Source organism: Chaetodon auriga, chromosome 4, assembly GCF_051107435.1.
Source record: "Chaetodon auriga isolate fChaAug3 chromosome 4, fChaAug3.hap1, whole genome shotgun sequence".
NCBI classification, from domain to species: Eukaryota; Metazoa; Chordata; class Actinopteri; order Chaetodontiformes; family Chaetodontidae; genus Chaetodon; species Chaetodon auriga.
Window position 1 is genome coordinate 14,256,047 of NC_135077.1, and position 20,453 is coordinate 14,276,499.

The 20,453-nt window shown below is 42.3% G+C and overlaps 1 protein-coding gene across 1 annotated transcript; it reads left to right on the forward strand.

The window, feature by feature from the left end:
- Positions 1-1,852: 1,852 nt before the first annotated feature.
- On the forward strand, positions 1,853-19,366 carry mfng (MFNG O-fucosylpeptide 3-beta-N-acetylglucosaminyltransferase). The gene is made up of 8 exons (XM_076727356.1): positions 1,853-2,563; positions 8,312-8,357; positions 8,517-8,619; positions 11,361-11,514; positions 14,826-14,911; positions 15,415-15,580; positions 15,667-15,752; positions 18,515-19,366. The coding sequence occupies exons 1-8, from the start codon at positions 2,201-2,203 to the stop codon at positions 18,564-18,566; spliced, it is 1,056 nt and encodes a 351-aa protein (XP_076583471.1). The 5' UTR covers positions 1,853-2,200; the 3' UTR covers positions 18,567-19,366.
- The last annotated feature ends 1,087 nt before the right edge of the window (positions 19,367-20,453 follow it).

A 20,453-nucleotide genomic window follows, 5' to 3' on the forward strand; every position in this document is an offset into this window, starting at 1 on the left:
CTTTTTAATGACTGCTGAGGCTTTCTGTTGGTCGGCCTAATTTAGAGCAGCCAGAAAAAAGCAAAGTTGTGAGGTTCAGTTTTACACTGATGCTTTAATTGTCCCCCCCATGAGGACTCACTCGAGGTTACTTCATCAGCTACCAGTGTTAATTCCAGCAGACTGATTTTTTCCCCCACCAATCACATTGTGACATCTTTCAATTTAGTCCCTTTCAATTAGTCCAGATTTGCTTTGTATCCACAAATCAGTTCAGTTGGAGAATGAGACAGCGGCATACAAACGTGATATGCGATCAGATAGAATGTCATTACCCATAACTCTCCACTTTGCATCATGTTCTGAAACCTTTGCCTTCAGCGCTTCATGCAGAAGACTCAGCCTAAACCTGTGGGTTTGGATCCTGACGCATAGTTTCCTTTCAAAATGAGACGGCCACTGTTAGAAAAACAAATGAAGCCGACTGCTTGCTGGCATGAAGCTCAATGCCAGGAAACCTACCATTAACATTATGAGTCATTTTCAGTCTTTTGCTTTCAAAATAGTTATGTTTTTGAGGATATTATCAGTTTAAAACATTAACAGATTATATTCAGGGGTTTTTTTTTGTTGTTGTTGATGCTTTAATGATTCTCAAAATAAGGAAACCTGTACTTGTGTTTTGGACTGAAACCCTCCATTTGCAAAGTCCTCATGTTAAAAGCTCACATACAGCGGTTTTGCAGTGTTGTTGGATTCAGCTCTCAGAAAACTGTGTAACAGTGTCTGCTGAAGAGGAAGGAAGAAGGCGGAGTGTTTTGCTGTGGTTTGCTGTTTCTGGCTGAGTGAAGAGATGACACCAGGCTCAGCTGTCTGTGATAAGTTGTCTGGTGTATGGCTTGTGATTGATTCTCATTTTGTGAATTTTTGGCCGCCCTTCATACATATCAACGGTTCCCAACCTGTGGATCAGGACCCATCTAAGTGGTCGCAAGAAACGGGGTTAGGGGATTATTAACAAGAAAAGGATGATTTCTCTGAAAGTTTAATCTCTTCAAAATTTTTAGAAAAATATTTAAATGCAACAATGTCACATCACTCTTTGGTTAAACACAAGTCGTGGAAGAATACAACCTGTGATTAGTCGTCCTGAGCGGGCATTGCTTGGCAATTTAAAGAGGTTGGAGCCATTGCAATATACTGCATTTAGGTGGTTTGAATTTATGTTGCAAGTCAAAAAAAAAAATCCTTCCTTCTACTTCTATTTTCATTCTCTGTATTTCTCAAAAATCCCACATTTGTCAGCAATGTACAGTGTTGTGAAACTGACCACGATGGAGAAATCTCTAAAACTAGAAGCTTCATGGTCTTGACTTTCATTCCATCATTTTAAGAAAAGAATGACCTTTGCTTAGAGAATTAAATAGGAAATAATCAAAGAACCCCATGTTGTTGTGTATACTATGAATGTATTCCTAAATGAAACAAGACTAAAATTCAGCAGACAAGCTGAGGCCGTAAAACTGACTGTCTGTGTGTCACATGCTACACACATGCTGTGTTAATATCAGTCAGGAGGCAGGCTGCACCTGATTGGCAATCAGGTCATTAGTGACACCTGGAAATGGGCTGTTGGTGGTGCTTCTGTGGGTGAGAAGTCAGGAGGACCATGAATGTCAACCAGATTTCATCACAATCTATCCAATACTCAGAAGAGACGCAGCATTTTTTTTTTATACAAAGCTGAGAAATCTTTGTCTCATATTATATGATGCGTGTTTGACCTACTCTCAAATAAAAGTTACTTATAACCGGAAGTATGCGATAATTCGAACCGTTGTGGTTTATTTTGAAATCTACACCAGGAAGTCCCATCATTTGATTGCGTGTGGCTTGATTTTGGTGACAGTGAGTGGGCAGACGGTGACAAGTCAAATATAACCGGTGGCGGCGGCTTTTACACAGAAAATGAGAGGAAATGAGTCGCGTCATGCTGTAGCACGAAATTCATAAAAGTTATTCGGATTTTGCGGTGATTATCAAATCATTTTGATAAACAGTCTACAGTCATGTAAATGATGAGTTGATGAATGAGGAACACCGATGTTAACGTTGAGCAGAAGGAAGACGGTGGCGAAATGAGTCCAAACCAACTGATTGTATATGATGGGACCAAGGACTTGGTTTTAATGCTTTATGGAATATAAGTAACTTTTCTACCATGCATAAGCGATGGATATGTCGGAGGCTGCCGGTCTTGATTTTCACCTTCTTCATCATTCTTTACGTGGACTTTCAGTTACGCACCAGCAGCCTTCCCAAACTCAGTGCGGCTCATCATCCGTCGCCCGGTGCGCCTCTCAGCTCCATCCAGCAGGCTCCATCCCCGGCCAAGGACGCGCAGAGCCCGGCTAGCAACAGCAGCAGCTGGAGCCGAGGTCAGTCGGGTTCTGGGGGCGCACATGTTACCCAGCAGAAACTGAAGCTGGAGGACATCTTTGTCGCCGTGAAGACCACCGGCAGGTTCCACAAGACGCGTCTTGCGCTCCTGTTGGAGACGTGGATCTCCAGAACCAAGGCGCATGTGAGTGTCTGTGCTGTTGTTAAAGGTTGCTTGGAAAATTCTTACATGTTATGCTCTCAGCCAAATCCACCTGCAGCAGCACAAAGCACAATAACCATCTGCAGCGGAACTATAGATTTGATCCATTCTGCACCATCAAAATGGACTGTTGATCCACAAACTGATCACCATAGGAAAGTCCTTTTATTCTTTCAGTTTCAGCCTTTAATTACAAACATTAAAATGTCTGACCCATCACTAGGCCCATCAGCAGACATGTACTGTAGTTCTAATGAGGAAAGGAACTTCCTTCCTGCGTTGAGGCTTCAGGTCTGATGATTGACTTGGCTGATTAAGTTGTGTTCCCAAGTGATTTGATTGGTCCGTTTACTGGCAACTGATGTTGAGTTCAAAAACAAGAGTTCAATAACACACAGATGAAAACTTTCTGAATTTGAAGAAACCTTAGAAATGGGATCTGTTTGCTTTTTATTGCTGGATGAAACCTTGGTGTCAATCTGAAAAGGCACAACTTCAGCTGGTTGTCTCACATAGATGGTTTTCTCCAAGGCAAAACTGGAACAGTCATTGCTGTTTAGGGCTTAGTTTGGTTTTAAAGACTCCAGTGAAGGTGAGATGAGGTGTTGTGGTCAGTGTTTTGTGTGAAAAATGTGACTTTTTGAGAGTTTCTGAGGCCCAGTCAGAACGTTACAAACCTGTTTGTCTACTTGTTTGTCTTTGGATATCTGTTTTTCTGCCATAAATCCAGCTGAAAAGGTTTTATTGTAAGAGTTCTGGTATTGAATTGAATTTCAGGCCGCGGTAGCCCAATTTATTCACTTTCAGTTCACTTATTGTTGAATTAAAAGCTGCTTTATTGGCATGAAATACAAAATAAGTTACTGCCAAAGAAAAATTGACAAATAACAGTGTAATCAGATTCAAACAGCATTTTGCTGTCTGTCGGGTTGCTGTCTCTCTCTCTCTCCCTCTCTCTCTCTCTCTCTCTCTCTCTCTCTCACACACACACACACACACACACACACACACACACACACACACAGAAGGCTGGCTGGCATTGTGCTTGTCTTTGCAGTGAGACTTTGCCAGCTCCACAGTGATAAGTGGCTTGTCAAAACAACACACAACACTTTAGCAGGAACATTATCTCAGAGTTCAGCATCTTGAATCTCCAGAGCCTTAATTTGTCCAACCTGGCTGGAAAAATCAAAGTTGGGTTAATCTTCAGGATCAATATGGCTCGGTTTTGTTGGCACAGAAATGAGGACTTCCAGTTTTTGGACTGATACACAGACACAGCACAGGGCTCATTCAGTCAGGAACAGCGAAGATTTCACTAGAAATGAATGAATCACTTGGTTTTTAGTGTGTTTTAGTCAAATATATACACATCAACAGCATAATGACCACCTTGTAAAAAACAGGTTTTTCAGATGTGTTCTTTGACTGCACTTGGTTTCATTTGACTCCATGCTGTGGTTAATGAAACAGAGTTAATTTCCTTTTTTTGAAATAAGTGAAACAGATGAGCTGTGGCAGCTTCTTGTTTTCTGTCTCACAGCGGAGGAACGCTGATCAAGTGCTTTAAGTAAGAGATGTTATTTTAATAGTGAAAGAGGAACATACTGATGCTGTCACCCACCATCTCGCCCACTATCTTTGCTTTAGCTAATTAATGTAATACGACACTAAACAGATCCACTTATATGCTGCACATATATGAACACATAAAATGACACAAACACAGCGATACAAGAAACACACACACACACACACACACGCAGGAAGCCGTGCAGGCAGGTTGTCTGGGTCGAGGGGAAGCAGCCGCCGTGTAGTGACTCCGTTAACAATACTGAGACGGAAGCTGGTCATAGAACAGGAAGTGGAGAGGCAGATTGCAGAACAGAATGAACCTCATGTTACCTCCACCCACATACACACACATGCATTCACACACACACACAAACATACACACACATCACAATGCTTTGTCCATTTCAGAGGGTGAAAAGTCATTTCTAACCAGCTTGGCAGCTGCTGCCGCTAAACAGCTAATCCGCTGAGAGCCAGAAACAGGAGCGCTGTGACAGAGACTGTCCCCTGAACAGCTCCACGCTGTAGAATACTGATAATCTCCAACATGATTAAAGGCCTCTGCCCGGCTCTGGGTCCCATGAATCATTTTCCATCAGCACATATAATGTTTACTTCTTCACATATTAGTTCAGTGTGTTAGAACGCTAACGTTTGCTGATTAGCAGAAAACACAAAGTACAGCTGAGGCTGATGTGAATGTAATACATTTTGCAGGTATAAAAAGCAAAATATTGGACAGTGAAGTGAAAGTTCAGCTTGATGGTGGTGCTTGAGGTAAAGTCAGAGGATCAACGACGTCATCCTCAGGGTTCATCCTCTGGCCACCGTGGCTGTCTGAATCAAATGAGAACAGCACAGTCTGCTCCTGATGGTGGTATTCAGTGGGACTGCTGTCCTGGCTGCGATGTCTTATGAACTGTTGTTAGATGTTAACGATGAAGAGTTGCATTGTTTGTACTTGGAGGAGCAACAACGGTGAGGCAGTTCTTTATTGACTGTGAAAGCGCATCAAGAGCTAAAAAGCTTGTCAGGTTAAAATTTAAAGCCTTGGTAAGTGACTTCTGAGGGAAGCTGCCAGTTATCAGTCTGTGTGACTGCGTCTTAAAAAATGGCAGGGACGGGAAACAATGCTGGAGAAGAAAAAAGGAACATTTTGCAGATTTAATCCATACTTTCCTGCAAAAGAGCAGTGCTGTATGCATGGAGGCAGAATTAAATCAAAATGTCCCGTTTTTTTATTCTACGTGTTCATGCGGGAGCACAGAAGATTTGAGAGTTTTTAAGTGGACCTTTGATTAATCTGCACTGAGTAATGACAGTAAAGCAAAAGGGAATGTGACTAATTCTCTTTGAGGTTGAGTAAACAGTAATGTAACCTTTACCTTAAAAACATGTGACAAATAATTGATAAGTGACGTCTGACCTATTTTCATGTCAGCTGAGTTAACGCTCACCCTGTGATGAAGGTCATGAGATGTGGTTGAAATTCCTGGAGGAAACAGAAAGAGGAACTTCAAAATATATTGTAAGACTAAACTGAAACTAACGCTAACATGAATGCGTTTTCTGTCCCCTGATGGACGGGAAGTCTCCACAGCATGAGGGTATGAACAGGTTTTTGTCCCAATAACAAGTTTCCAGCAAGCAAGAACGAACACGTGAGACAGCAGCTCTGTCGCCCTCTACTGGACGGCAGCAGATCAACACCTCCCTCTTTCTGATCTCTTTGACCACCATAAATTTGTGAAATCAGAATTATTCCTGCCATTAATATAAAATAACAAACCACTCATTTTTTCTTTAAGTTATCCCTGATGATATTTTTCTAATCTGATCATGTAATCCAGGGATTACAGTCATTAGCTGGAGCTGCCTGTCAGGCAGCCTGGAAAGCTTCTCTCTCACTCCATGTCTCTCATTCATGCTGCACGCACACACACACACACACACACACACACACACGCACACACACACACGTAAATGGACACACACACATTCAGTGTCTGCCTATGGTGGGAAATTCAGTTTCACACCCCGATCGCTTCACTCTCTAACCCAGCTATCTCCTTTTTTACTATCTGTAATGCTTTAGAACACACCAACACACCAACACACACACACACACACACACACACACACACACACGTCTGGTTTACTTCATATATATTGCTGTCATTGTCATTCGTGATTCACTAGCTACATTTTAAACCATATGTCTTTTGTCATTCAACTTTTGTTATGTTTATGTTTACTCTTTCCTTGATTTGAATATTTCTATGCAACGTTTCCAATTTAACCGATTTTCTCTCTGCGTTTGACCTCTTCTTCACTCGCCACAAATAGCCTCATTTCATGCAAAAGTTTCTATGAAAAGAAAGAGCTTTTGGAAAACAAGAAGCTTTCCAGACAACCTTCTGTCACCTTGAATTTCCTCTGTGCTTTTTGGAATTGAATATAGTCAATAATACAATCGTTCATGTGTATTCTGCCCTTTCCTTCTACATAGGTCTGAGAGCATACCCTAAAACAGTCATCTGATGTACGTTTAAATTCATGAAGGTGATGTGATTGATGCAAAGTTTTCCTCTTCATATTAGTTCTGAAAACTGGTCGTTAGTTGTGTGTGAGCAAAGCACAAAATACCTGTATTCACATTCTGATGTAAGATCCATCTCTTATCGCTTGTTTGCTCCATTATTTTCTTTCCTCTCAGCGCATCTATCAAAATGATACAGGCCTATATGTTGTATTCACTCAGACAGAGCTCCTATAAAATCCTTTAAAATGCTTGAAACACTTAAGCATTCTTGCATTCAAACCAACAGGCAGCGAGACACATTAATGCATCTCCAGGAGTTGAATAAAACATGAGTTATGGTTTGTGTTTATCTCATCTAACGGGTGATTTGTCCCACTCTGAGGTTATTTAGTGCCCGTCTGGCAAAGAGAGTCGAACACACCGCACGGTTCAGCCTGAGGGGCTTCGGAGATGGAGTGTGACGCAAGGGTTGCTTGTTCAAATCCCTCGGTACGAGCCTCCCCAGCCTGAGTGACTCAGGCAGACAGATTGCTATCTGCTAAGTGAAGTGACTGCCAGGTGAATCTGGCACAACTGGCTGTGAAATTTCTGAACTGTTGGCGGATTTTAAAGGAATCAGGAGTGATTTTGCATTTGAATCAAAAAAGAGAAAGCCGGATAATGTGATGCATACTTTCAGGCAAGTCAGCAAATACGTGATAAGTGATTTTCTCAAATTTTCCATTCTGTAATTACTTTTGAAGGGCCTGAAATGAGATGAATAAAGACATTTTAATTAAAGTTAATCGAATTCTGTTGAAAAAAAAAAATCAATTAAAACAATTGGATGGCATATTTCTACAGCCATGTATATTCATTATTTTATCTGAAAGGTTTTCATTGCAAGTGATGCTAAGTTTTGGCAGTACTTCCTTCATGGATTTGTATTCAAAAACAAATAGTGCGATAAATATTAAAAGTATTATTAATTGACACAAGGCAAAATTGATCTGACCTATTTTCTAATTCTTAAAAAGTTTACATTAGATCTTCCAAAAACAGTAATATAAGATTAAGTCAGCATCTTGGAAGCTTTAAAGGTTGAGTGTTTTCACAATTTTACACCACCAGAGGTCAGTGTTGTACTACAGATCTATCTATCTATCTATCTATCTATCTATCTATCTATCTATCTATCTATCTATCTGTTTATCTGTCTATCTGCCTGCCTGCCTGCCTGCCTGACGGCCTGTGAGGGCTGTGAGAGCAGCGTTGTGGATGTTGGACACTTATTTGACTGGTATATCTGCCAAATAAGAAATTGACTTGGCCATTTAGTGCCCCTCTGACCACTTTGGATTATAAATGTGTGTGTGTGTGTGTGCTGGTGTGTGTGCGTGTGCTCTGCACCTGTGTGCAATGAGTAATTTCTTGAGCTCACAGAGGGGAACCATGTTTTCGTCACATTGAATTTGCTCCATTCAAAACGATATTGATCTGGTGTGTATGAGTGTATTTGTGTTTGCTCCTTAATGAAGCGGCATTCAGGACGCTCTGTTACCTGCAGGATGTAATCAAAACTGGTGTGTTTAAATCCCTTTTTCTTTCTCTTTGCTTGTCTGTTTCTTGTCTAGACGTTCATTTTCACAGACACAGAGGATGAAGATTTGCGTTCAGAGGGTAAGCACGACAACGTCTCAAATTCAGACTTAACAAAAGTCCACAATCATCAATATCTGCAGTAGGAGCATGTGGATACGCCTCTGAAAATGGGGAAATCCAGCTGGCTAAATCAAACATACACATCTCTCGCTTGTCTCTCTCTCTCTCTCTCTGCAGGTCTTAACATGGTGGTAACAGGCTGCCAGTCAGATCACAGCCAGCAGGCTCTGTCCTGCAAGATGTCTGCAGAGTACGACGGCTTCATGGCCTCAGACAAGAGGTGAGACAGATTCAGGTCCATCTGTCATCGCCCACACCGGACTCAAAGATTGAATTTAGGCTCCGATACTACAATCAGATGTATTACAGGGGTAACCTCTGAAATAACATCCTGTTGGCTGACCAGTGTCTTCTTGCCAAGTGAAAGCTGGTTAGCCTATCCTATGTTTTCTTCATCTGTCCACCAGATGCCCTCAGACTTTTCCCACCTGTCCCAATCACCTGACTCCCACACCCACCTGCTCACCTGTTGCTCATTCCCCAATTACCACCCACAGTATTTATACCAGCCCATTTCCACCAGCTTCATGCCCAATCATCCATGCTGCTTCATGCTGTCGCGTTCCAGCCCTGAGCTGTTTACTCTGAAACACTGTATTAGTTGGTTTGTATTTTCTATTAGTGATCTGAACTTGCAAAGTAATTAGCAACTAATGTTGTCAAATGAATGAAGGGGAGTGAAAAGTACAATATTAACTGCCAAAATATAGTGGAGTAGAAGTATAAAGTAGCATAAAAACCTCAAACCTGTACAGGAGTAAAACTACTTAGTGACATTCTACCATAAGAGCTTACAAATATGTGTCTTAGTTGGGTTGTTAACACGGTTTGTGACACACGGCTTCTTGCCTGTTCACAGTCAGCTATTGTCAACAGTTTGGGGTAGAGATTCACAAAAGTCAACATTTCTGATAGGAAGCAGAAACATGCTTAAACATTTTGAAAGACTCGCATATCAACAGCTTTGTGGATATGTGCAAATATCTCAGCGGCGACCTTTTCAAGACGGTGGTTGAATGAATCAGAGAGGGAGGCTGTGTTCGTCAGTGAGAGCGTGCACGGCTGCATGTAAAGAGAATATTAGTGAAATATTCATTTTCATTATCCATGCAAGTGCCGGAGTAGGAATATTGTGCATTTCTAATGAAGGGCAAAAGCTGGAACTTCTTAATGATGAACTTTCAACTTTAGCCAGTGATAAGGAGTACTTAAAGGCATCAATACGTTTCACTATTGGCCTTTTTTTTTGAGTCTTTCCAACCAAAGAGGACAATTCGGGCAAATATACTGAACAAATAAAGTGTCAGTTATCAGTATTTTTACATTAACAATGAATCGCTTTAAAAAACCCACCATGACGCTACCTGCCCATCACCAAATGCCAGACAGACAGAGTTAGCAACTAGCACGTGAACATGCTGCAGCAGTGAACAGCTCAGGAGGCAGATATCTCTCTCAGAGGTGGGTGGAGACCAAAATCAGAGCTAGAAGGACAGTGAATACTGCATCTGGCATATAGACAAAAATATGTAAATGAATGCAAGTGTTTCCCTGTATCTGCTGGATGTGTAAATAGGCGGCTGTTTACTTATCAGGTGATAATATGCCAGTGTTGTGTCGATAGCGTCTTTCCATTGCCCACAAGTGGCCAAAAAGCTAAAAAAAACAAGTTAACTCACTAAAAAGAAAAGCAGTATTTGGAGAAGGCTACATCTTGTATGAGATAAACACACTGTCATTTGTTTTATTTCATTTCCTTGAGGCTGCCATACAGGATATTGAACAAAGTGTTAATCGGTAATATTTTTGATTTGTGGAAAACACTATGAGGCCCAGCAGCTTGCGGTTGGTGTGCAGACTTGTTATTAGGATGGCTGAGAAAATGAAAGAGCGTTTCAGTTGGATTCTAGGGCCCATTTTGTTGTTTGGACTGAAGAGGGAAGTGAGGCTGTTTGGTTTGGATGGAAGCCTTTCGTGTTGTTGGGCAGCCGTTTGCATGGCAGAGGATACAAGACAGCACTTCAGTTTGGTACCAGCAGCTTTGCAATTTGGCCTCTAATGTTGCAGCAAGAGTCTGTTTGGTTTTGGAAGGAGGCTTTGACATCATGTCCAGTCATTAAGGTGGCAGAAGAAATCAAACAGCTTGATCACTCACGGGGTAATGAAGTGATGCTTTGAGGACAACAGGAAATCAGAGGTTTTTCTTGTATTTTTTCTTTTTCTTTGTGGAAGTAAAGCTTGTTTTGGGGAGTAGTAAGACACATCTGTGATACAATGCTCTAAATATTCTCCACTTCCAAGCTTTTACAGAGCATTTTTGACCGTATCCCATAGATATGACCCACATCCGACCATCCTTGAACAAAGCGATGGGTTATGATCTCCCTCCTTACGACCATTTGTTATCATGTGACCCAAGTTCCCAACTTCAGGTGATGACACTGTAATAAGTTGCATTAATTGAAGAATCCCATCCATTTGAGTTCTTGGTTTTTATTGTTAATGCTTGACGGTCTTCCACATGAAGTCCCAAAAAACATATTTCAATCGTGTTTTACTCTTGTTGCATTGTGTCAGAACAGAATTGATTGAATTCACGAATCTTCTCCAAGTTTGAAAAATAAAGTCATTTAGAACATCTAGCCAACATTTTAAGGAAAAAGGAATTATTTCCATTTCCTCCTGTGAGCACAAGGTAATTCATCGTAAAAAAAATGGAAGAACGGGTACAAAAAAACCCCAACAACCTCAGGCGTGATGATAAAACCAGAAACTTTTGATTTTAAAACCGAAAAAGCTGAAGTTCTTGAGAATTGTTGTTTGATTCATTTTGTACCAAAATAAACCAATTAAAGAAGACAATTAGTGATCAATCTCTGATCAGTCTGGCTGCAGACATTAACCGGACCCCGAAATCAAACACCTATTTTACACTTTAACTGTTTCCTGGTCTTCCCTCAGGTGGTTTTGTCACGTGGACGATGATAACTACGTGAACCCGGAGGCCCTCCTCTCCCTGCTCTCGGCCTTTAACCAGGACAGCGACATCTACGTGGGCAAACCGAGTCTGGACAAGCCCATCACTGCTCACGAACTGCTGGAGGGCAATGCAACGGTACTATAGAACAACAGTTCATTTACCTTTACCCACATCCAACGTCTCATCAGCAAGTGGTCAGATCCCAGGTCACTCCATGTCGTCAGATAAACAAACATACACAGTGAGAAGGTTTTACGCTGTGAAACACTTGTGTGCACACAAACCAAAACTGTGGAATTTACTACATGTGCAAAATGAGGAAAAAGCTGATAAGAAATGAATGTTTTGGTCATCGTCAGCACAGCTTAAAGACAACTTAACTCTACATACATGCTCATTGTTCAAATGTGTCCATTTCCATGCTAACAAATCACAAATCCTCAAGTTTATTTTTTGATTGGAAACCCTCCAAAACAGCATTTACACCACAGCACCCTGAAGCTTCCTTGAAACCCAGACAGAATTTAATTTACATGGGCCAACAACTCTTTAAGGCAGGGTGACCCCTCTGTGATGTGACTGTCTTTAATGTAACTCACACGATGTATTTTCTCGCTGTCCTGCCATTCTTTGCTTCCCTTTTCCAACTTGAATTCCTTTAAGTAAATGATAAAAACGATGGCCAGACCTACAAAAATGTGACCGAAATATTGAGAGAAATGTTTTAATTTCTCTCACATTTTTGTTCTGTTGTTCTTCTGGTTTTGCTTTTCCTCCTTTCTGGAGCTCTTCGTTGATGCTCTGATGCTCGTCTGAGGTTACTAATGAACTGTAAAACAAAGCTGGGGTTTCCTTTAATTGCTTCTGTGGCAAAAACGCAGCCCAGGACGGTTTATCACTGCCATTCAAAATCCATACTTACACTTTCCTTCACCACTGAAGGGACATGAAAGGAAGACGCCGTGGCTTTTGTTCACATGGGACATACTCTCAGGCTGAAGTAATCAATGAATGATTAGTAGCTTGTTGGGATAGTGATTGGTGGTAAAGCGCACACACAGACACACACACACACACACGCACACCTCCATCACTTCTGGGGACGTTACATTGACTTACATTCATTTCCTGGTGACTGAACCTAACCATAACCACTGCTTACCTAACTCTAACCCAAGTCTCCACCCTAAAACCTAATGATTTACATAGTGGGGACATGCATTCTGTTCCCATAATGTGACTGTGTAAGCAAATGCATGTCCCCACATTGTGAGGAATACATGGCCACACGCACACACACACACACACACACACACACACACACACACACACACACACATACACATACAATGAGGAAGACTCCCTGGGGGAAGGAGGTTGTCAAACTGCAGGAGGTCGATAGTTTGTTTTTGGAATTCACACACAGCTCTTCACAGGTGTGTGTGTGTGTGTGTGTGTGTGTGTGTGTGTGTGTGTGTGTGTGTGTGTGTGTCATTGAGTTCACATGCTTTAGAATTAATGCTCCTAAAGTGCATCCTGATTCCAGCAAGCTCTCTGAATAGCATGTCACCCTCCGCCCCCGTCTGTCTCTCTCTCTCCTTTCTCCCTGCACTTTTCAATCTCTCACTCATTTCTTGAAATTACTGTCTCCATCTCCCTCATGTCACATTCTCCACTCTGATTGCACCCATTTACACTGAAAAATAGATCTTTATTTATCTTTTCGTTCTAACTCTTTCTCTCCCTCTTCTCTTCCTCCTTCCTTCTGTTCCCATTGGTCTCTTTCACTTTTCTCTTCCTATTTTTCGTCATTTCCATCCTTTGCTGAGATTGGATGGGTGATGGAGAAAACAAAAACGAATGTCAGGCTCCTTTCTGTCTCCTCGCCTCTTTTTCTTACGTTTTTCGATTTCCTGTCACTACTGCGAGGACGAGAGGAGGATGAGAGAAAGAAGGAGGAAAAGGAAGGAAAGGAATGGAAAGGAAAGGTTGCAATAAAACAAAAAATAGGGAATTAAAAGAGAGGAAATAAATTGTTAGATTAGGGGGGAATGACATAGAGGAAAGGAAATTAAAGGAAAGGAAAGCAATGGCCTTTAACACAAAAAGGAAGGAAATGGAAGATAAAGATCCATAGAAGTGAAAAGGATGAGAAATATTGAAAAGGTGGAAGATGAATGGGAAGGAAGACAGAGAGGTACAAGGAACAAGTCAGGAAATGGGAAAAAGAAGGAACATAAGGAGAGGAAATGATGTGCATGTTAAGAAAAGGAATGGGAAGGAAGGGAAGACGGAAGGAGGGAAGGAAAGGAACTGAAAGGAAAGGAAACGACAGAAGCAAAGCAAATGCCAGTAACAAAGGAAAAGTGATAGTGAAAAGTGAAATGATAGAGAAGTGGATGGAAGGAAAGAGCAAAGGAAAGGAAGCAGGTAGAAAGAAGCGAACAAAAGAAAAAACACGCAGACAATTGAAAGAAAAGAGAAGTTTCTTGACTGTGATTACAGCCTGCATCAAACTCCTTATCTCACTGTGACGAACACACGGACAAATCGCCAGAAACACACATTTCCTCCTGTAAAATATCACCTAAACAGTTTACACCACAGGAAGTGTAAAGGAAACATAGCATCAGCTTGAGAAATGGCTGAGAGTGAGCAGATAAAGACACACAATTCATATCAGGCTGGTTTGGAAAAGGCCAATCAATCAATACAAGTATGAGCGGAAACCAGAGAGGAAAAGAAAAGTATTACACTTTATTATTTAAGGTCAGTGATACAGACACTCTTTCTCCTCTGTATCTCTTACCTATTACAGACATTGTGTGTGTGTATGTTTGTGTGTCAGATATTCCAAATATTTCTGTGAATGTGTGTATTTCCATAATTTTGTGAATACAGATTTTGTGCATTTTAAGTGACTTTTATTCCCATATATATACACACATATATACCATAGATGTGTGTTTACTATATAAACTATGTGTTTCTGTGTGGAGACGCACAGTCAACTTTTATGGTATGCTGCTGGCTGCACAGCCATGTTTAGCCCACAAACGAAAGAAGTAGTGTTTTCAGCACAAAAGGAAAGCAAAGGCATGAAGCAGTATAGATGATCGAAATGGGCTGGTATAAATACTGTGGGTGGTAATTGGGGAATGAGGAACAGGTGAGCAGGTGGGTGTGGGAGCCAGGTGAAATGGCTGGAGAGAGGGATCGAGGGGCAGGTTGAGAAAAATAAAGAATAATAAGTGAGACAGAGGCAGCCGTTGTTAAGTTTGTATTCCATTCAGAGAGTGGAAGCTACACAAGATAGACTACCCAGCTTTCCCTTGGGAAGAAGACACTAGTCTCAAGTCTCTCTGCGCCAACGCAATGCACCTGTTGAAATGAATCTGAATATGAATGAAATGAATGTACAGCCTGCGTTCATGTCTGTGTCTCAGAGGGAAGTTCGGTTCTGGTTTGCTACTGGAGGAGCAGGATTCTGTCTGAGTCGGCATCTGGCGGAGAAGATGGCTCCATGGGCCAGGTATGCTAGACCTGATACTCACTGCACAGGTGTGTGTGCACACTCCTGTTACGGTTTCCTGCAGACACTTGAATGCACCACCATTCAAAAGCCGTCTGTCTTCAGCTGCACTGACCAGCAGCATAACTTTGACAAAAAATATAGCTGACTCAAAGTGACTAATCACCAATCTAAAGTAAGTGTCAGCTCTCTGCAAGTGTGTTTTTATACTGCTCTCAAGGAAGTGAGACTAATGGCTGCGCAGGGCTAGAGGGTAGGGAATCAATCCAAAAATTTACAGTGTTCTTTGGAAAAGGTCAGCAGTAAAGTGCATGCAGTCAGTAGATAATGTGGCCAAAACATGCAAAATCACCAGTAGTGTCAGTTTAGGATGAAAGTTGGGCAGTTTTATAGTTTTTCTTTTGGAAAAGTTCCAAACTAGAAAAATGATATAGAGTAATTTAAAATCACAATCCGTGATTGATCTGTGAATGTACGTGTATGTCTCTATCTGTCTGTTTCAGCGGCTCCCGGTTCGAGCAGACGTCGGCGGCGATCCGTCTTCCTGACGACTGCACGGTGGGCTTCATCGTGGAGAAGAAGCTGGGCGTCTCCATGGTCCACTGTCCTTTATTCCACTCCCACCTGGAAAACCTGCTGCTCATCAGCCACAGAAGTTTACCGCACCAGGTCGCGACTCGCACATCAACACACGCAGAAGTAATTGTAGATGCGCTTCTTCTAACGGCTGAGCGTGTGTGTTTTCTCCTCTGCAGGTGACTCTGAGCTATGGGATGTTTGAGAACAAGATGAACAGCATTGAAGTAAAAGGGAGCTTCTCGAAGGAGGAAGACCCCTCCAGGTTTGTCTGGACCTCCGCTGACTCATGAATCAGGAGAACATATCTCTGCCCACATCATGCTGTTTAGTGTGTTTGATAACTACTCTTTTGGCTGGTGTACACAGATTTGTGTGTATGATACCGGTTCAGGCCTACTTGCTTACGTGTGAGACAAGCACAGATAATGTCCTCACATGACCCAAGACCCATATGGATGCAGATTCATGGTTTATATGGTCAGTTGGGTCCGGGTCGAGTGGCGTTCTATAACCCCGAGTCCCAGGTCTAACATTAAGTGCAATGCCAGAGTGTACCTGACAAGACTCGTCTCGGAGAGCGCAGCAAATTAGCAATGCTAACATTAGCAGCCACGGCAACGAACGAGCAATCGTTATTATAGTTCAGAAGGGCAAACAGTCCGAGTTACCTTTATCATGATAGACGCAACAAAACTGCAAAGCCGTTCAGAAGCTGCATTTGTCAGCCAGGCCTACTGCGACATCTCCCACATGTGATACTTAGCATTAACCAATCGCATGCTCTCTCCAGAGAGCAGTCAGGTAAATGAGGCGAAGAGGAGGAGGAGGAGGGATGCTGAGGTTGCTGCTGTCAGGTGGGACAATGAAACAGAAGAAAAGTTGGTTGTCCTCTCTGTGTCACCCAGGAGCACGTTCACGCCGTCTTTTCTTTCCTTGCTACACAAGACCACCGGCATCACACACAATGCTTCTGTCGCCATGATTGACAGTTGCTTCACCCGCCTCCCCAGTGCGCTCTGAACTCAAGCCTGTTCATGAAGTAGGAGCTGCCGTGATTTAAGATGGGATAATTCAAATCAAAAAGGTTTGGTCCACTAACAGCACGAGTGTGTGCTCACAGTTAGATTATGAGATATATTCTGTGGCAATTTTGGCCTGATGGGGACATGAGACTTAAGGTCAGAATGTTGTGTTAAGGCAGGATTTGGACCCACTAGCAGACACGCTGACAGGAATGGATAATGAAAGGAGACTCCAGGTATGCAGGAGCAGCTGGGAAGTCCTGGGAATAGCAGGTGGGGCACGAGGTACTGAGGTGGAGAGCAGTTCAGAGATAAGCTGGAGCACACAGAGATCGGACAAACTTAGTGGAGTCCTAGACATTATTTCAAGGACCAAAGTGACACGATTCGCCAATGGTTCATCCGGCTTCTTCACTGTGGGCTTCTCAGCTTTTAGAAATCCCCAACACTTTGCTGCTCAGATGATCCGAGCCGAAGACGTGACACCCCTGTAGCTCCGGTTCATCTTCTTCCCTGTTCAGTCAGAGATAAAAGCAATTTGATGTAACACAAAGGAACAACAGATGTGTTTGTCTTTCCCAGTCCACGCCGTCTCCCGCTGTAAGAACATATCACCACAAGCGCTCCTCAGCGAGCTCTTTCCATTTGTTTCCTTCCACTGGTGTCGCACAGAGTTACGTTTAACATCGCCGCAGCCTTAAAGGAGCAGGTCAAATGTTCGTCTGCCTGCACAAAACCAGTCACTCAAGTTTCTGAACAGATTTTTTTCATCTCTCGGCCAAGCATTTTTGTGGAAGTCAAGTTTGTTTTTCCAAAGAAATCAGGTCAAGAATGTAGCAGCGTGAGATTTGCAGACAGCGTCGCAGAGAGAGAATACAAACCTCATCAGAGGGAAATGCAATCAATAATGAATTATAGGAAAAGATAAAAACCAAGTTGTGTGGACAGTCTGGGACACAGTCAGGAGTCAGTGCACTTGACAACAAGTTGCTGAAATGGTTTCACAGTGAGGGACAGAATATCAGATATGTGCTGTCCCACAGCACAAAAAGTGGGGGAAATTCTCTGAAAATGGGAGCAAAAGTTTCCCACCGGTTTGCAATCAAAACTAACAGGAATACAAATAATAGAAGTAATAACAGTAGCGATAACACCACTCTAGCCCAAAACACTTTATCAAATGTGTTCAAAACTTCCAGGATTCATATGAAATACTACTCATTTGTTTCTCTCCATCGGTTTCCTGTTAAAAAACCTGGACCAGGTTGTTGAGATCCCAAACAAATAGAAAAACATAACGTCCTTGCCGGAGGTTAAAAAAGAAATCACAAAGAGGCATAAACATTCTGGGTTTATGATTTTATTGCACGACGTCTTCATTAGGTGTCTCTACCCGACTATTTTTAGCTGCTGAAGCTTCCTCTCTTTCCTTGTAGTGGCAGATCATCTGTATCAGTGCTGTCGCAGTCTCTACTGGCTGCTCACAGAGGACAGTACAAAGTCACAGATAACTTAATGTACCCTTTAACACACACACTGCAGACTGACAGACACCACAGCTCACCGTGCGTATCCCATAATATATGGACTTGAAATGAACAGCGATGCTAACCTTCTAATGTAATTTAGCTGGAAGCTTGTTGTCCAGGCGACTGAGGATCTGATTCACCGGGTCTCACCTTTTAAATATCACCGAGACCATTTTGATGGTTGTTGTCACCTTAGAAAAAAGATCTCAACACGTCATGTCTGTCGGGCGGCCACCTGTTTGAGATGCAGCTCACTGATTATTATTACTAGATATTATGAAGTCATATTTATTGGGATTTACCTGAACGTTGTATGTCCATGTGTTTTGCCAGATTTGGGCCATGATCCACTATTTGCCGATCACTGCCGATCAAACAGGGAGAAAAGAGTCTCCCAAACATCACTAACGGAGAGTCAAACATGGTTTTAAAAACTGCTCAGAATCATCAATCATCATGTCTCTCCTCTGCAGGTTTAAGACTGTCCACTGCATCCTGTATCCGTTCACCAGCTGGTGTCCTTGAGCTCTTCGTAGAGGACTTCAGCGTCACAGGATGAGGCTGCCGATCCTGCTGGTCGAGGTACTTCTCCTGGGTATCGTCTGAAGGCAGAGAAGACTGATGGATTTGATTTGAAGGAACGATCTGGGAAGCGGAAAGTAGAAGTGAAGCTGTGGACAACAGATGCCTCGAGTCTGTTGACCCCTTCTGAGCCTGCTTCGAGCGATCAGACGGACACTCAGCCACTCAGAAAACAGGATATTAACAGGATCTTGACTCTGAACTGGGAACAGTTTTCTCTTCTTCAGCTCTGTTCCGTGAACAAAATGGGGACTTCGTGTGTCTTTACTACTGAATGTTTGTGATTGTTTCTGTGGAAGTGAAGCACTTAAGACATGAAATTGTAAATACTTCTAAATTCTGTTTACATTGATTGCATTTAGATTTACAGGTTGTTTGACTGTTTCTTGATCATCCTCAAAATTGTCAAAATTTTAAAGTCGATGATTTAAACTACACAGAAGATGCAACTAGTCGGGCTTCAGCAGGCTTATTTTTAGTTTTCATTGATGTTGTGTGTGTGTGTGAATTGTTATGAAGGGGACTGCGTCCTTGTGCCTATGAAGTCTGCAGACACTGACCCACTCTGACCCACCCCTTTCTCCCTCCTTATCCGAACCTCCTGTTCTCCCTCCCTCCTTTTCTCACTTCCTCCCTTCTTTCCTCCACCCCTCCATCTGTCTCTCTGTTTACTCAGTTTTGTCCACAGTCACCGCGCTGCCTTCTCCAAGGCCACGGCTGAAAGTAAACTCAACTTCCACTCATTCTGCTGCCTCTTTATTTATTTCTATCTCAGGTGAAAACAACAACAAGCCACTGAAAGCGTGAAGAAGATCACCGCTGACACGTCTGACACCCGCTCTCCACCGTGGGCTTAAAAGCTAGCTCACATTTGCAGGCAAATCTTATGGGGCTGGAAAGACCAGGTTCAGAATAAGAATATGAATCTCACAATGACATGGACACAATCGAATGTTAGTGTTGAAATAGGAGGCTGAGGCTATGTGCTGAGAGATGAGACCATGCTGCCAGTGGCCCGCAGGTTGCTTGTTTGCTGTGAATGGAGATGTGATGAATACAGATACGCTGCCGAATGCGTCTGGGGCTGACCTTGTGTGAAGTGGATGGAAAGTGGTTGAGAATGTGCAGAAATAAGTGTGTGGCCCTGACCCATCTCCACAGGAATACTGGGACCCATCATGTGAAGTAAATAACACAAGTGTCTGAATGAAAGCTGAAAGTTCGCCGTGAGCGCGAAATCAATTTGCTGCAGTGGTTACAGAATTAACTAGTTCTGTATTCATACTTTTCAAAGTGTTTTTGCTTTCGTAAATGGAAAGCAAGACGATAAGCGGTGTTTAGAGGAACGCGTGACCAATGAGGATTTGTTTCACTGGAGTTGCACATACTGAGTGGAACATTTGGAGGATGTGTTTTCATCTAAAGTGCTTTACACAACCATCGGTGCGTGCATAGTGCCAGTGACATGGGCAAAATACCAAAACCATAGAAAAAAGAGGGAAGGAAACAAATAAAAAACACCCAGCTGAATGAAATAAGAGGAAGCGTCTATAGGCACACTATCAGCCGACATGATGACAAGGCTGATGTGATCATGAACATGCTGATGTCTGGCAGATGAAATGTTAAACATGTTCATCGTCATGCTAGCATTTGTTCATAAAGTGTTTTCATTTACGAATCATCTGTGAAGTCCAATGAGTTAACACAATGCTGATTGATCCTATCGTCCATTGATGAAAGTACTGCGATGATTAAATATTTGCAGTATTATGAACTGCATGTCTGTACATTCACACACTTAAGTTACCGCTGATGCAAACTGAGCCT

Coding starts and splice junctions, on each gene's coding strand:
- mfng (XM_076727356.1), top strand. CDS start 2,201: ATGCATAAGCGATGGATATGTCGGAGGCTGCCGGTCTTGATTTTCACC. Junction 11,515..14,825: donor TGCTGGAGGGCAATGCAACG/GTACTATAGAAC, acceptor TCTGTGTCTCAG/AGGGAAGTTCGGTTCTGGTT. Junction 15,581..15,666: donor ACAGAAGTTTACCGCACCAG/GTCGCGACTCGC, acceptor TCTCCTCTGCAG/GTGACTCTGAGCTATGGGAT.